The following is an 18,250-nucleotide window of genomic DNA, read 5'->3' on the forward strand; positions in this document are numbered from 1 at the left end:
AATGAGCAGAAACGCATGTATTTTCTTTTTTCTCCTTCTTTCTTATATAAAATGTATTGGGTTGGCCAGAAAACTCGTTCGGGTTTTTCCATAAGATGTTATGGAATGGAAAAACATGAACAAGCTTTCTGGCCAACCCAGTCGTTTCAGTGGCGGTCACCTCGATCCATTAAATATGTTTCAATACCTTTGAATCCCAGAGAGAGCTCTGAACTCTCAATCCTTTCCTTCTCAGAAGTCCACTGAAGGGAGGATGATTTATTTTGCAAATTTGCCTGCCCTGACCTCAAGGGCATTCAAATGCACTTACCAGTGGGAATGTAGGAAGGGGACCAGGGTCCTTCCACTTACAGAGGTTAGATGTGGCCTCACACCAGACAAAATGTTAGATGGTGCTACCTTCAGAATGACGTATGGTAGGCTTTGATTCAGACTGTTATGGTGTTATGGCTGTTACGGTGACCTTCCCTAAATAAACATGATTCACAACTACCTGATTCTTTTACTTCTCAGAAGAGCTCCCCACACATAGCATTCTTATTCTTTTACGTGTGGAGCCATCATTCCACATGGATGAGGAAAACTCTCTTTGAATGGAGATCCTATAATCCTCCATATAAGCTCTCCTTCTCAGCCATAAATTTGAAAAACTCACCTTTTATGTCTTCATGTAAGTTGAAAATGTTGAAAAAGAGAAAAGCAACGGAAGACCTAATGAGTTAGTACTCCACAGGAGATCTCCCTCAGCATGGGCTGAGATCCATGGGTCAATACTCTATGGCAATGGTTCTTCAACAAACAAGACACGTTTCCACTGTATTACTATCCTTTTATTCTTGGCCTCATCTTCCCTGAAGAGTTAAATATTTTCTAGATAGTCTACAATGAGAATAACAACTCTTATCATACTTTCTTTTTGAGGGTGGGCATGCCATTATATTTTAACCAGTGTGCAAAGAAGGCTCTTAAGTAATCAGCTACCTGGACCCTTCTCTTCAGAGAGTTTTGTTTTATAGCGAATCGCCGTGGGGATGAAGCTTTATAGCTTTGGAGTCCTCGTGGCCACCATCCTGTTCTGTGAGCAGCATGCCTTCGCATTTCAGAGGTAACCCGCTAGAATCCTAGATGGTGGTGGGTCGTTTCCCCCCACTTGTTTGCCCCTCATGGAATCCAATCAGTGCATTGGACTGGGGAGCAGAACATTCAAGTCTGAAGGTCAGCTCTTTCTGAAACTTTCCATGTTGCCCTTCCAAATTGTAGATGTCAGTATAATAAGGATCTCACTAGATCTAGGGTCTTTTTTTCTTTTCTGGCTCTAGTTTTATTACTGAGAAAATTCTGGATGATATGTATATTCAGTAGCTATGAAAATTAAAGAAATAGACTCTTGATTTTTTACAATATGTAATTATTTACACCTTAACACTTCACATGATTTATGTTTTTCTTGCCTTCACATGTACTATGCATTGACTATGGATAATTTACTTTTTTCTTGTACATAGAACATGGGAGGGAGAAGAGGATGAAGGTATCAGAGAGGAGGTTTGGGTTGTGCATGGGTGTTCAGCATGGAGTAGGAAAGGAAGAATAGTTGTGTTATAAAGAACACACACATGAACATATCTAGTTCTTATTTTGCTTGGTAGGGTGAATCCCTTAGGATTTTCTACTATAAACCACTTGACAGGACACAAACAAACCATGCCCTAGCATATATAAAACATGGTGTAAATAGTTTTGAGGCTATATGTATTATTGTAATTCATTAGTCAACTTTTAGGCTTTTCAAAATTGATGTTGTTTCCTTTGGAATTATCTTTTATTCCTGTTCTTTTTTTCTATGATCCTTTTCTCCTCCAGTTGTCTCTGAGATGTATTCCTCTCCTCAGTGAATGGCAAAGAGGGAAGGGACATACCAGGGGCAGGGAAAACTCTGCCAAAGAAACTGAGTCATAAAGAGCCATAGGACAGCATTTAGGAAAATAGAGTTTGGGAATTTCCTGGAGGTCCAGTAGTTAGGACTCGGCACTTTCAGTGCTGAGGGCCCGAGTTCGATCCCCAGTCGGGGAACTAAGATCCCACAAGCTGCACAGCGCGGCCACAAAAAAAAGTTTGACTTGTGAGTTGGAAGCTGTGTTTGCCCATCATTACTAAACTAAGAAGAGTTGGTTGATTCTTTTTTGAATATAATCTCCAAGTATCAAGTAACAAATTTCATCACCAAATGATTGTTACTGAAATTGACGTGGGAGACAAATTGCTAGGAGAATTGGTGACTTATGTCTCTATGTATTGTCAATAAATCAGATGGCTATGATTTCTAAGGTTCTTGCTAGTTCTAATATCCAATTACTTGGCAGTTGGCTTTAATGAAGGGTAAAGGAGAGGGAAGGAGAAAAACTGCTCTCAACATGTCCAACCTGGACACTGTAGGCAATGGCAGTGTCGTTGCCAGAGAGGGAAAGGGGAGGAAGTGAGTGATTATTCAGCATCTGTGTTGTCCCAGGCACTGGGATAGGCACTTAGAAATGTTAACCTGTTAAGTGCCCACAATCCTCCAGTCTTTTTTACTGACACTTTACAGAGGAGGAAAATAAGCCTCAGGGAGAATAACACCGGCTCCCAATCAAACAACAAATGTTGAGTTTGTATTCAACCCCATTTTCACCTCATTTCTACTCTTTTCACTGCACAGCATTGCCTCTAAAAATTATAGAAATTAGGAAGAGAGCCAGTTTGAAGGGAGGTCAGATTTAGTCACAGTGAATTGGCAGAGACAGGCAGTCTGGAAGGTAGCCTGGAAGAGAGGCCGGGGCTGCAAGTCCGGTCTCAAGGTCCTCACTACCGCAGGTCTAAAGGTGGCCTCAGCGGCAGCCTGGCACGAGCATCATAACAGCTGGCTGTGTCAGAGGTTAGCAGGCTCACCTACAGACCACCATCTGCATCATATAGTAAACGAAACTCCTTGATAAGACAGCCACTAGCAAGATATACCAAAGCTTGACCATGTTGCTGCAAAACGAATAAGCTTATAACAGTTCAGTGGAACTACACGTTAGGCAAATAAAGGAAATACACAGAAAGAAAATAGTAAGAAATGAATGAGAAAAATTCCCTCACGCGTGGCTCTTCTTACTATTTTTTGCTTCAGCATATACTTTGAAGTCTGATTGATACCTATGCTTGAAGAAGGGGGTGAGACTATGACTATATTTTAATCAAATAATATCATGTTGAAAATATTTAATACTTTGTACCTATTGTAATGGTCCCCATGTACTGGGGAAGAGGAACTGCAGCTCTGTGGGCAGATGCGTATCTGATTCCTGGGTGCCATTCCTCCACTAGAAATAAAATCACAAACTCTCTTTCTGAGAGTATATATATATATATATATATTTTTTTTTTTTTACCAGATGTTTCTGAGCATTGCTTTTCCACGACTTTCCTATTACCAGAGCTAAAAGAAAACTCTAATTTTATTCAGGGCGACAGACTTTGATGAATTATTTCTGGGGGTAAAAAATATAACCCCTCCTAAAAAGAGCTAAGGGTCTGGCTTTTTTTAAAGCTGCTCTTTGTTACTGTTTTCTTGTCATGATCATTCTAATAGCACTTTGTGTTCAGACAATCAATGGCGCATCTGCAGTTGCATTTTGATAAATCTCATCAGTAAAAGGTTCTGGAATGAAAACAAAAAAAGTTTTAAAGGCATAAATACCATTTGTCAAAGAGAAAGACAGCCAAAAAAAAAAAAAAAGTCTCCATGTTCACTTGATTTTAAAGGCCAAACACTATAAAGGGTAAAAAAATACTAGCAAGAATCTTGTAAACAGTCATTAATTGCATTGTGCTCTGATTACCTAAGTGTGGCCGGTCAGCTGAGGCTATTTATTTGGAAAGAAGATGAAATAGGATGAAAAGAAGGAAAAGGAGTTGGAGGAGAGTGGAGGAGGCTTTTGCATTATTAATAGACCACAGGAAGAGCTCCTTTTGTTGACTCCATATACTGTCTGCCACCTGGAGACCAGCTTGTTCTCTTTGACTTAGCTCCTACTGATATATTACTTTCATCTTAGAGAACAGGGCACTAGTGGCTTTAAAATGCTGTAATGCATAAAACAAAACTGCAGCCTTGGGCTATATTCCATTGTTCAGAGCCATCTCACCAGCTTTTTAAATTCAAAAATCATCTTTCAGAGCTATGGCGAGTGTGACTCATCCCTGTAAACCACAGCAGGGAACAGACCTTGAGGACCATAATCATATTCTTAGAGGGGAAGCAGCAGAGGAAATGTTGCCTAGGTATTAAAAGCTCAGGAGCTGGAGAGTTGAGTTGAAACCTTAGGTCTGCTACTTATGAGTCATGCAGTCTTGAACAATTTGAGCCCTCCTTGAGCCTCGTTTTACTTTTTGTGTAAAGTGACCTGTTATCTCACTGTGCTTGTATTTTTAACTTTATTTTTGGTGCAAGCTTTTTTTTTTCCTAAATGGTTATTGGTTACATCTGTAACTGTATCCCTTCAGAGTCATCATCAAAACACATCTTTACAAAACAGAAATAGATACAGATATAGAAAACAAACTTATGGTGGGGGGGAAGGGGGGAGGGATAAATTGGGAAATTGGGATTGACATATACACACACTACTATATATAAAATAGATAACTAATAAGGACCTACTGTATAGCACAAGGAAGTCTACTCAATACTCTGTAATGACCTATATGGAAAAAGAATCTAAAAAAGAGTGGATATATGTATATATATAACTGATTCACTTTGCTGTAAACCTGAAACTAACACAACATTGTAAATCAACTTTACTCCAATAAAAATTAAAACAAACAAAAAAACCCCACACCTTTATTTTTCATCTCCCATTGCCCCAATATATTCTATGTGACAGAGTAATCTTTCCCCGCCCTTGCATGTAAAGTTAGAAAATTCTATGGCTTTTTAGCCCACTCTTAAGTAATTGGTAGTCCTTGGGTCATGTTGAAATGCAAACCTCAATTCAGAAACTAGAATGTCTACTCCAACCAAGGCATTATTCAAATATCTCAATCTTTGTAGGAAAACAACTCCTCACCCCTCTCCACACACACACACACACCTGACTCCTTTTCTCATTAGTCCTTTTTTTGGGTTTTAAGTTCTTAGAGATTTCTGAGATTCCCTTGCTCGGAAATTCTGCAGACCAGGATAGAGGCAGCTGTTTCTAGGTAGCCACTTGTGACTCCGTCTTTCATTCTAAGAATTTTGCCTTCACCTCCAGGTTCTTGCTGCTGTGAGCTCTCCACCCCTTTAGGTGGCGCTATTGGACGGCATCTGAGCCATAACGAATACATAACGTGAAGTGCCTTTTCTTCTGATATTAATGGCTAATCTAGTCAACTGGAGGCCAGCGCATGCAGGTTTAGCTTTCTCAGAAGCAAGTCAGGCACCGGTGCTTGTGTCAGTTAAACTTGAGGGAACATGCTTAGACTCACCCATCCTCCCCCGCACTAGGCTGAGTTGAAGGAAGTAACATCCCCAAACTTCATCCCCTTTGGGAGAGTGGGGATTCACAGAATCGCAACAATTTGATGCAAAGAAATATACTCACAAATTCTCCCCCTGTCTCCCCTCTGACCACTTTTCACATCCTCTCTCTGACTTAAGGGGGCACGGAGCCAGGAAACTGATTTGAAAAAATGGTAAGCCCTACATAAGGTGATCTTGTTACCGAATGAGATGTGAGGCCCCCCCCTCTTGGGGCCCCGGCTGAACCGAAGCCCCCCTGGCTGGGTCAGGGAGCTCTTTCCGGCTCAGGTTTGTGCTGCCAATGATGAAACTGTTTGGTGCAAGCAAGACAGGCTTTTACTCAATGGCCAGAGAATGGAGAAGGGGAGCTCGAGCTCTGAAGGCATCCTCTCCCAGAAGGGAGGGCAGTAAGGGAACTTTAAGGGTTAGGAGGCAGAGAGGTCATCTGGGCTCGAGGAAGGGGGCGGAGACTTCCAGGGGAAGCCAGGCATGCGCAGTCTTCCATGCTCCTTCGCACACGGCACAAACTGTGCCAGCAGAGTACAAATCCCCTCTTAGGGCGGAGATATAAGCATGGTGATGAAGCAAAGCGCGTTCTCTGACACCTCCAGATTTCATCTACGTAGGTGTGTTCCTGTGGTCAAGTCAGAGCCGGCTCGGGGCGGTTGACCGTTGTGTATCTCTCAAAGTACAGCTGCAAAACATCTCTGCCGAACACCAGGTACTTTTGAAACAAACACAGAGATAAATCAAGTTCAGGAAAGCGGTGACCTTTAGCCTATTTTGCCCTCTATCTAGGATCTCGCTGGTTCAGTCTGGTTTTGTTGTGGGCCTTTGCAGCAACCTGTTGATAAAACCCAGCTAGCCTGTGTGGTTAAAACCAGTTTCTATGCCTGGGTTTCATAGCCTCTGACTGACCCCATCTCATTATTTGACTCTGTTGTGTTGGCACTTTTGTCAAACTTGAGATAGGAAGAGTCCAGCTCACCACAGTTTGAACTTGGACATATTAATATATTTTATGGTAAATTTATATCCCCATAATTTTACTCCTCCACATTTCCTAATTTACATTTCCTTATTTTTTTTCTCCTTAAGAAAGAGACCCATTTACATAACACATTTTTTACCTTTACATTTTCTTTCCCCTTCTGTTGACTAACTTTGTTACTTTCTTGTCTTCTAAAACATATGAAAAACGCCCAAGCATCTTACCTTCTAGTAAACGCAAAATTTCCTTTATGCGAAATTGAAATTCAGCCTCTCTTTTTTTTAAACTTTTTATTTTATATTGGAGTATAATTGATTAGCAATGCTGTGTTAGTTTCAGGTGTACAGCAAAGTGATTCAGTTATACATATACACACGTCTATTCTTTTTCAAATTCTTTTCCCATTTAGGTTGGTACATAATATTGAGCAGAGCTCCCTGTGCTATACAGCAGGTCCTTGTTGATTATCCTTTTTTTTAAAATAGATCTTTATTGGAGTATAATTGCTTCCCAATACAGTGTTAGTTTCTGTTGCACAACAAGGCGAATCAGCCCGTATGCATACATATGTCCCCATATCCCCTCCCTCTTGAGCCTCCCTCCCATCCTCCCTATCCCACCCCTCTAGGTCATCGCAAAGTACCGAGCCCATCTCCCTGTGCTGTGCTGCTGCTTCCCACCAGCCAGCTATTTTACATTCGGTAGTGTATATATGTCGATGCTACTCTCATTGCACGCCAGCTTTGCCCTCCCACCCCATGTCCTCAAGTCCATTCTCTATGCCTACCTCTATGCCCTGCCACTAGGTTTATCAGTACCATTTTTTTCTTTTTAGATTCCATATATATGCGTTAGCATATGGTATTTGTTTTTCTCTTTCTGACTTACTTCCCTCTGTGTGACAGACTCTAGGTCCATCCACCTCGCTACAAATAACTCAATTTCGTTTCTTTTTACGTCTGAGTAATATTCCACTGTATATATGTGCCATATCTTCTTTATCAATTCATCTGTTGATGGACACTTAGGTTGCTTCCACGTCCTGGCTATTGTAAATAGTGCTGCAATGAACATTGTGGTACATGTCTCTTTTTGAATTATGGTTTTCTCGGGGTATATGCCCAGTAGTGGGATTGCTGGGTCATATGGTAGTTCTATTTTTAGGTTTTTAAGGAACCTCCATACTGTTCTCCATAGTGGCTGTATCAATTTACATTCCCACCAACAGTGCAGCAGGGTTCCCTTTTCACCACACCCTTTCCAGCATTTATTGTTTCTAGCTTTTTTGATAATGGCCATTCTGACTGGTGTAGGTGATACCTCATTGTAGTTTTGATTTACATTTCTGTAATAATTAGTGATGTTGAGCATCTTTTCATGTGCCTCTTGGCCATCTGTATGTCTTCCTTGCTGAAATGTCTATTTAGGTCTTCTGCCCATTTTTTAACTGGGTAGTTTGTTTATTTGATATTGAGCTCCATGAGCTGTTTGTATATTTTGGAGATTAATCCTTTGCCTGTTGTTTCATTTGCAAATACTCTCTCCCATTCTGAGGGCTGTCTTTTTGTCTTGTTTCCTTTGCTGTACAAAAGGTTTTAGATTTAATTAAGTCCCACTTGTTTATTTTTGCTTTTATTTCTGTTACTCTAGGAGGTCGGTCAAAAAAGATCTTGCTGCCCTTTATGTCAAAGAGTGTTATTCCTGTTTTCCTCTAAAAGTTTTATACTGTCTGGTCTTACATGTAAGGCTTTATTTAATCCCTTTGGAGTTTACTTTTGTGTATGGTTTTAGGTAGTGTTCTAATTTCATTCTTTTACATGTAGCTGTCCAGTTTTCCCAGCACCACTTATTGAAGAGGCTGTCTTTTCTCCATTGAATGTTCTTGCCTCCTTGGTGGCTGTGGCTAGGACTTCCAAAACTATGTTGAACAGGAGGGGTGACAGTGGACGTCCTTGTCTTGTTCCTGATCCTAGTGGAAATGCTTTCAGTTTTTCACCATTGAGTGTGATGCTTGCTGTGGGTTTGTCATATATGGCCTTATTATGTTGAGGGAGGTTCCCTCTATATCCATTTTCTGGAGAGTTTTTATCATAAGTGGGTGTTGAATTTTCTCAAAAGCTTTTTCTGCGTCTATTGAGGTGATCACATGGTTTTTACTCCTTAATTTGTTAGTGTGCATTGATTTGCGTTTATTACATATATTGAAGAATCCTTGCATCCCTGGGATAAATCCCCCTTGATGATGGTGTATGATCCTTTTAATGTGTTGTTGGATTCTGTTTGCTAGTATTTTGTTCAGGATTTTTGCATCTCTGTTCATCAGTGATATTGGTCTATAATTTTCTTTTTTTGTGATATCTTTTTCTGGTTTTGGTATCAGGGTGATGGTGGCTTCATAGAATGAATTTTGGGGTGTTTCTCCCTCAGCAATTTTCTGGAAGAATTTGAGAGCGATCGGTGTTAGCTCTTCTCTAAATGTTTGATAGAATTTGCCTGTGAAGCCATCTGGTCCTGGACTTCTGTTTGTTGGAAAATTTTTAATTATGGTTTCAGTTTTGTTATTTATGTTAGGTCTGTTTATATTTTCTAATTCTTCATGGTTCAGTCTTGGAAAACAGTACCTTTCCAAGAATTTGTCCATTTCTTCACGGTTGTCCATTTTATTGGCATATAGTTGTTTGTAGTAGTCTCTTATAATCCTTTGTATTTCTGCAGTGTCAGTTGTGATTTCTCATTTCTAATTTTATTGAGTTACATCCTCTCCCTTTGTTTCTTCATGAGTCTGGCTAAGGGTTTATCAATTTTGTTTATCTTCTCAAAGAAGCAGCTTTTAGTTTTATTGATCTTTGCTATTGTTTTCTTTGTTTCTATTTCATTTATTTCTGCTCTGATCTGTTTTTTTCGGTACGCGGGCCTCTCACTGTTGTGGCCTCTCCCGTTGCGGAGCAACAGGCTCCGGACGCGCAGGCTCAGCGGCCATGGCTCATGGGCCCAGCCGCTCTGCGGCATGTGGGATCTTCCCAGACTGGGGCACGAACCCATGTCCCCTGCATCGGCAGGCGGACTCTCAACCACTGCACCACCAGGGAAGCCCCTGCTCTGATCTTTATAATTTCTTTCCTTCTACTGACTTTGGGTTTTCTTTGTTCTTCTTTCTCTAGTTGTTTCAAGTGTAGGGTAGATTGTTTATTTGAGATTTTTCTTGTTTCTTGAGGTGAGATTGAATTGCTATAAACTTCCCTCTTAGAACTGCTTTTGCTGTGTCCCATAGGTTTTGGGTCATCGTGTTTTCATTGTCAATTGTTTCTATGTATTTGTAAACTTCTTCTTTGATTTCTTCAGTGATCTCTTGGTTATTTAGGAGCACACTGTTTAGCCTCCATGTATTTGTGTTTTATACAGTTTTTCCTGTAATTGATTTCTAACCTCGTAGTGTTGTGGTCAGAAAGGATGCTTGATACAATTTCAATTTTCTTGAATTTTCTGAGGCTTGATTTGTGACCGAAGATGTGATCTATCCTGGAGAATATTCCATGTGTACTTGAGAAGAAAGTGTAATCTTCTGTTTTGGGATGGAATGTCCTATAAATGTCAATTAAATCTATCTGGTCTATTGTGTCATTTAAAGCTTGTGTTTCCTTGTTTATTTTCTGTTTGGATGATCTGTCCACTGGTGTAAGTGGGGTGTTAAAGTCCCCTACTATTATTGTGTTACTGTTGATTTCCCCTTTTATGGCTGTTAGCATTTGCCTTATGTATTGAGTTGCTCCTATGTTGGATGCGTATATATTTACCATTGTTGTATCTTCTTCTTGGATTGATCCCTTGATCATTAAGCAGTGTCCTTCCTTGTCTCTTGTAACATTCTTTATTTTAAAGTCTGTTTTATCTGATATGATTATTGCTACTCCAGCTTTCTTTTGATTTCCATTTGCATGGAATATCTTTTTCCATCCCCTCACTTTCAGTCTGTATGTGTCCCTAGGTCTGAAGTGGGTCTCTTGTAGACAGCATATAGATGGGTCTTGTTTTTGTATCCATTCAACAAGCCTGTGTCTTTTGGTTGAAGCATTTAATCCATTCACGTTTAAGGTAATTATCAATATGTATGTTCCTATTACCATTTTCTTAATTGTTTTGGGTTTGTTTTTGTATGTCCTTATCTTCTCTTGTGTTTCCCACTTAGAGAAGTTCCTTTAGCATTTGTTGTAGAGCTGGTTTGGTGGTGCTGAATTCTCTTAGCTTTTGCTTGTCTGTAAAGCTTTTGATTTCTCCATCGAATCTGAGTGAGATCCTTGCTGGGTCGAGTAATCTTGGTTGTAGGTTCTTCCCTTTCGTCACTTTAAGTATATCATGCCACTCCTTTCTGGCTTGTAGAGTTTCTGCTTAGAAATCAGCTGTTAACGTTATGGGAGTTCCCTTGTATGTTATTTGTCATTTTTCCCTTGCTGCTTTCAATAATTTTTCTTTGTCTTTAGTTTTTGCCAATTTGATTACTATGTGTCTCAGTGTTTCTCCTTGGGTTTATCCTGTATGGGACTCTGCGCTTCTTGGACTTGGGTGGTTATTTCCGTTCCCATATTAGGGAAGTTTTCAACTATAATCTCTTCAAATGTTTTCTTGGGTCCTTTCTCTCTCTCTTCTCCTTCTGGGACCCCTATAATACGAATGTTGTTGCATTTAATGTTGTCCCAGAGGTCTCTTAGGCTGTCTTTATTTCTTTTCATTCTTTTTTCTTTATTCTGTTCCACAGCAGTGAATTCCACCACTCTGTCCTCCAGGTCACTTATCCGTTCTTCTTCCTCAGTTATTCTGCTATTGATTCCTTCTAGTGTATTTTTCGTTTCAGTTATTGTATTGTTCATCTCTGTTTGTTTGTTCTTTAATTCTTCTAGGTCTTTGTTAAACATATCTTGCATCTCCTCGATCTTTGCCTCCATTCTTTTTCTGAGGTCCTGGATCATCTTCCCTATCATTATTCTGAATTCTTTTTCTGGAAGGTTGCCTATCTCCACTTCATTTAGTTGTTTTTCTGGGGTTTTATCTTGTTCCTCCCTCTGGTCCATAGCCCTCTGCTTTTTCATCTTGTCTATCTTTCTGTGAATGTGGTTTTTGTTCCACAGCCTGCAGGATTGTAGTTCTTCTTGCTTCTGCTGTCTGCTCTCTCATGGATGAAGCTCTTTTCTCCTGCTTTTAACACTTATAAGTTTCCTTTTTCTTTCTAACTTATTTTTTTACAAAAATGGGATAATATTTCTTACAATTCTCCACTCACTTCTTGCTTCTTTCTCTTAATGCCTCACATAAATCTCCCCCAAGTTAACTATTTTAACTAACTCTTTCTTTATAATGGCTACAAAACATTCTAGAATGTGGAGACATCACCAACATTCAACAATTCTGTTACTGACAAGCGCTCATGTGGTTCCCAGTTATCGTTACTATGAATCATCTTGTGATACATATCCTTGGACATATGTCATTTGTCACTAGTTGAATAGTTTACACTTAACTGTACCAATGATTGGCACCAAATCTCTGAATCTATTGTTTCTGGGAGCTCCTCTTTCTCTTTTTTGATAATCAAGTCTCCATAGGCTTATTTCCAGAGTTTAGAATCTTTTGATCAGGCTTTCCAAAATAAACCATCCTCCACGCTGGCATCAAAATTATTCTTGTAAATCACAAGTCAAATGATGTGACTTTCTTAACTCCTAATTGCCTGCTAGATAAAGGCCAAATTTCTCAGCATGCATTGGAAAACTTCTCTAGGGGAGAACTAACATAACTTTCCAAACTCACTTCTGTTTGGCTACCATTCTTCTCTTGCCCTAAATACCTAAATCCTACACTTGGCAAAAATAAACGGCTTGCCGTTTCCCCAACAGTGCCCTTTTGTCTCCTGCCAGTCTGCCATTACACTGCTTACTTACCCAGTTACCTCTTCCATGAAGCCTTTGCTCATAATGACAAGCAGAAATTATCATAACCTTTTGTGCTTCTGGAGTTCTCAGTACATGACTTTGTTTTATTTTTTAAATAAAATTTTATTTGAAGTATTTTTAGATTTACAGAAAAGTTGCAAAGATATTACAGAGAGTTTCTCTATACCGTGCACCCAGTTTCACCCGTTGTTAGCATTTTATATTATCATGGTATATTTGTCAAAACTAAGAAACCAACATTGGTACACTACTCTTAACAAAACTGCAGGCTTTCTATAGATGACACCAGTTTTTCCACGATTCTGTTCCAAGACCCAATCCAGGATACAGTGTTTCGTCATATTACAGATATTCAATTTCTTGAGTGACATTGTTTTATATACATTGTCCAGTGTTTTATTTGTTTCAAGCAGGAGGGTAAACTTGGTCCCTGTTTCTCCATCTTGACTGGAAGCAAAATCTAAGGTTATTTTAAAATCTGTGGTGAGATCCTCTTTTCTTTCAACATTTTGTTTCCTTTTTACAGTTTCCTAGGAGCCCCTCCCAATATAATTTATCTTATTTTCACTTTTTGTTTAAGATCAAACTCCTGTTTTATTTTTTCCCCCAGTGGCCAGGTTTTATCTGCTCTTCCTAGAACCTCCAGGCAAGTTCAAATTCTGCAGAATACTACTACAACATACGAGGTAACTTCCCCCTCATTTATCTTCTTATTGTTTATATTTTATACAAGTCTGGTGTACCATGTTCTCTCCTATATGTCGTCTGACTTATATACAGCTAGTATAAACCCCTCTCCTTGTACCCTTCTCCTCCTTCCCATAATCACATGATTTTACTGGTTCCCTAAATCAAACTTTCTTCATTTATGCTATTGGCTTTTCAGCAAATTACATGACAGTACCTAGGCATTGAAAGTGTGAACTTACTGGTTCATTCCTGGGTTTCAGCACCAAAGAATAAAAGGGGGGGGGGTACTTACAAAGATGCTACAGTAACAGAAATCCAATAGATCTTTGTTTAAAAAGCGATAATACTTAACCAAGGTGTAAGCATCAAAAACACAAAGGAAAATTTATTAAAATTTTCATGCCTGGGACTCAACTCCCCAGAAAATAGAAAACTGATACATTACAAAATATCCTGATAGAATATTGATGGCTCCATGGTTGTTGGGTTAGGGCTCTCTGAGAAGCAGAGGTCAAAACTATATTAGAGATATGTGAGACTTGTTATGGGGGCTGCTTGTGAAGGATGAAGAGGAGGGAGCTGGAGGTGGCAGGGAGTACCCCCAGACCATCAAGCAGCTCTGACATGTGTGCAGAAAGGAGGGTTGTGTGTGGACAACCTCTAGACCACAGGGCAGTCCCAATGAAGGTTTGCCTGGACCATGATAAATCCTTAAGCCAAAGACATCTGTAAGAGGAGACCATAATCTAGCAGGAACGGGGCTGCAATAATACACCCACAGTGCTCTGTCACTGGCTGGCTGCAGCCCTGGAGAAGCCAGGGGAGAATCAAGAGGGACGACGGTGGGGAAGGTTAGTGAACTAAGCCCCTCCCAACAGAAGAGCTGCCCGGCGCGTCCTCACAGCCACCACACCGTGGACAGAGGAAATACTGCCAGAGGAAGCATCTGAGATTCAGGACTTAGATCTGGTTCTGCCACTTCTTGGTGTGTGATTTTAGGCGACTTAGCTTCGAGCCTTAATTTCTTTATCTGAACAATGAAAATAATAACACCTGCTTGGTTTATGGCAAAATGTTGTTATAATGATCAAAGGCAATGCGTGTGAAAGTGCTTTAAAAAAGCCCAGTAAAATAGAAAAAAAAAAGTAAATATTATGTATGGGAAGACATTTCCCAAAGGCAATTAGATTAAAGAAAAGGCATAATAGTATCAAGGATATGGAATTTTTATTAAAGAAAAGCAACATTTCATCAGCTTTCTAGACAGACTTTCATTTCTCTTTAAACATGTGACATACACATCCAGTTCTACAGTTGGGCCATAAATATATTCATTCAGGAATTCATTCATTAGTTCATTGCCTCGCCAAATATTTACTGAGTACCTAGTAAGTTCCAGGCCCTCTTTAGCTGCTGGGGTTACAGAAAAGAATAAAACTAGCCCCCTGTAAAATAAATGCTTACACTACCACATGTGTAAATGGGGACCAGTCACCAGGAATGTCTTTTTTATTTCCCTTATAAAAACCCTTTTATGGCTTTAGCTACAGACGAGAATGATGTGAAAAACTGTCTTTGTTTTTATCAATTTTCCCCCTTGAAACTGCAGATTGTCCTCTGGCAGCCAGTAACAGCTGAATTTATTACAAAGAGCAAAGAAGTCCATTTTTTTGTGAATGCGTCTGATGTAAGCAACGTGAAAGCCCATTTAAATGAGAGCAGAATTCCGTTCAGGTAGAGGCATGATTCCGTATTTACTGAGCAGCTATTCTAAGCACCTATGATGCATTTTACTAGTGGATGGTGTCATTGCTTCCTGGAAAAATACTTACATTAAACATGGCAACATGGAAATCTCTGGAACGGATTGGTGATGAAGCCCAAGGGGCTAGCTCTGTGACCCTGGACAAGTGGTTTACCTCTCATGACCTTGGTCCCTTATCTGCAAAGCACTGTGAGACTCAACGATCTGAGGAGCCTCTTACCATTCCTCCCAGTTGCTTCCTTCTTATAGTTCCTCTACTCTGTGCCTGGACGCGGGGAGCAAAATTGTCATTCACTTTAGTAGGCTTTGTGGTATCTCTTGAAAAAGCAGCTGCTGAAGGAGATTTTGCTTCCTTCACAAGGTCAGTGAACATTCTGGAATGTCTGGCCCTAAACTAAAATTTGCATTAGGTATGATTTCTGTTCAGAGTCCATGCCTTCTTCCTTTTGGAGTCTCCTGTCCACATCTCCTTTCTGTATCCATTGCCCAAGTGCCAGTGTCCCTCTGCTGCCCTGTCACTTCCTGGAGGCCGTGCTCTCTTCTGTGTATCAATGGGCAACCTTTGGATAATACACTATGATTATTATTAATAATATGTTATTGGTGTTTTCTGCCTTCCTGGAAAGGTGCTGAGCCTTTCTATACATTGTATCATTTAATCCTTATTTAATCCTGTGAGGTAAATACTATCCTCCTTGTGTGTATGAAAAAAATTTTCAAAGGAATTTCTCAAGGTCAGCCAGCTGGAACGTGGCAGAGCTAGGAGTCATACTCAGACCTTTCTGATGTCAAAGGCTTGGCTTTTACCCCCTGACCTAAGTAAACGTAAAGAAAGCTTTATTAGAATGACTGCTAACTTTCAATTGTTCATCCCAGGTAACAGAATGGCTTCAGTCTGTCTTAATTAAGATGTTTGTGCCTAGTTAACTGTGTGATCCTTTGCAAGAGAAATTAAATGAGATCACCTTCCTGTACCTTCCCTGTTCCTGTGCTCTTATTTCTCTAGAGATTTGACCAACTTTGGCCATGCAGAACCTATACATGCATATATATACCTATACATGCATCTGGTGTAGGTCAGCGACTCACAGGGAAAAATAAAAAGAGAAGGCTTTCTGCTTCTCCTCGGTCCTTAACTGAAAACAGAATAATACATTGTTCCTCTGGATTGAAGAACATTGTCCATTAACCTGTATGTTCACATAAAACACACTAATGAGTCACAGTCGAGAAATGTTCATAATGTTGGAGAAGGGGTGAGATTTTGGAGGCCCTGAAAACATACCCCATAGGAGCCACTATCCCTCCAATGCCCATGAGGCTCTACCCAGAGGGCTTGTGTATTTCAGCTCATCATAATGTTAGCTGGCGGTGTTTTTACCTTGTGCTTGTTAGATTTCTTAGTGACTTTTCCCCCTTGCTCACCTGTTGTGCCTGCAATGGGCCATGCAGGAAAATCAGAGCCCTCTTTGGCAACCAGCTCATGCCCTGTTTCATAACCCAGGGTCTTGTTGGAAAACGTGGAAGATCTTATCCGGCAGCAGACTTCCAATGACAGCATCAGCCCCCGGGCCTCCTCCTCCTACTATGAACAGTATCACTCACTAAATGAGGTAAGCTGTCACGTTTCTCTTGAAAATTCCTATTTTTGTTTAACGAGCTTTGCCATTTCAGCCATGGGAAATTATTAGAGAATCAAAATTGGTGGAAGAGGGTGGAAAAAAAAATCACAATGAGGTTGATTATACAGAAGTAATTCATCCTTTTGTAGATCTCTTCCCTGGGAAGATTGCATCGTATTTTGGAAATTGCCTCTAAGCAGCCTGTTTGTCCATAGCTAAGAGTATCTCTGTTAGGAGTAACACTGCATTCTAAGGAACAACAGGAAATTAAAAATAGGGCCTTTTTATTGAAACTGCCACAGAAAAATTAACAGTCCAATTAATCATGTCTCCTTAGACCATTATCCTAATTGTACTCTTACGGAATAATCGCCATATTATCTCGCTGAATTAAAGGAATTTATTCACTTATATTTAGTACACAATAAAGTATTTAAGTGCATTTTATTCCTCTCAGAAAGAACCTATTTAAGTAATAATAGTAATAATAATAATGTTGATAATGCCTGTGTTTTAATATTTAAGAAATTGGTTTTTTTTCCTATTAGTACTTATAGGTCCCGATTTTTCTAGAGGGAACCTAAGCAAGATATCAGTGTTCAATAGGCCTCAGTAAGCTTTCACATCATACTCTAAGAGCGATTTCCCCATATTTGTTAGCTGAGCCCCTTGGAGCACTTTCTTTTCAATATAATATACTCCAAGTAGTACAAATCCCTTGATACCTTCTATTCTTTCATAGGAGTATGCTGCTATATTCCTTAATACAAGTAATTTTTATCATCTTTGGCTAGGTGCCCAGAAACTGTTAAGAACCATAGCCATATTTTTAAGACATCTAAGGCTTAAGTAATAAGAAAGTTTTCTATTGGATCTTCAAAAGCATCTGTTCTTTTCCAGTTAGTTAAACCAGAACTCAGTGTGCTTCTAGAATTGAGGTACCTGGCTGGTTGACGGGGATCTTAAAATTGCAACCCTCTCCTTTCTCCCTCCTACCTTGCCTCTGTCTATTCCACCTAGACCACCTCCCTCCAGCCTCCTACATCAGCCCTGCATCAGCAAACTTGAGGTCCAGAGTGGAGAGGCTGGGTAGGCACAATTTGCAAATGGAGAACCTAACTATGTCAGTGCTGTGTTGGGTTTGGTGGGAAGAGTGGAATGCCTTATACAGAGGTATTTAAAAACATTTTTCTGGGAATTCCCTGGCAGTCCAGTGGTTAGGACTCTGTGCTTTCACTGCCGAGGACCCACACTCAATCCCTGGTTGCAGAACTAAGATCCTACAAGCCGCATGGTGTAGCCTAAATAAATAAATAAAGGATATGAACATTAAAAAAATTTTTTTTTCTGGTAGATTTTAAATACTTTGTTCAAAGGGCTTGTTTTTTTCTTGCCCTCACCCCAGGAAAGAGTTGGAAAGACACGGGAGGAAAAAAGTATTAGTTTGCCGTACACTGTATTAGTCGGTCATAACAAAGTGACATATACTGAGTGGCTTAAACAACAGAATTTCACTGTCTCACAGTTCTGGAGGCTGGAAGTCCAAGGTCAAGGTGTCAGCAGGGCTGGTTTCTTCTGAGGCCTCTCTCCTTGACCTGCAGATGGCTACCTCCTTGCTGTGTCCTCACACGGCCATTTCTCTGTGTGTGCACATCCCTGGTGGCTCTCTGTCTATTCTAATCTCCACTTCTTATAAGAACACCAGTC

The 18,250-nt window shown here is 40.0% G+C and overlaps 1 protein-coding gene across 1 annotated transcript in view; it reads left to right on the forward strand.

Annotated features, from left to right (window-relative positions):
* The first annotated feature begins 927 nt into the window (after window positions 1–927).
* Window positions 928–18,250, forward strand: part of CPB2 (carboxypeptidase B2) — a 38,526-nt gene continuing 21,203 nt past the window's right edge. Inside the window, exons 1-4 of the mRNA XM_065895893.1 lie at window positions 928–1,105; window positions 13,077–13,152; window positions 14,766–14,890; window positions 16,426–16,534. Coding sequence (XP_065751965.1) covers window positions 1,032–1,105; window positions 13,077–13,152; window positions 14,766–14,890; window positions 16,426–16,534 — 384 coding nt within the window. The 5' untranslated portion in view covers window positions 928–1,031. The remainder of the gene's footprint in view (window positions 1,106–13,076; window positions 13,153–14,765; window positions 14,891–16,425; window positions 16,535–18,250) is intronic.

Source organism: Phocoena phocoena, chromosome 18 (assembly GCF_963924675.1).
Source record: "Phocoena phocoena chromosome 18, mPhoPho1.1, whole genome shotgun sequence".
Lineage (NCBI taxonomy): Eukaryota > Metazoa > Chordata > Mammalia > Artiodactyla > Phocoenidae > Phocoena > Phocoena phocoena.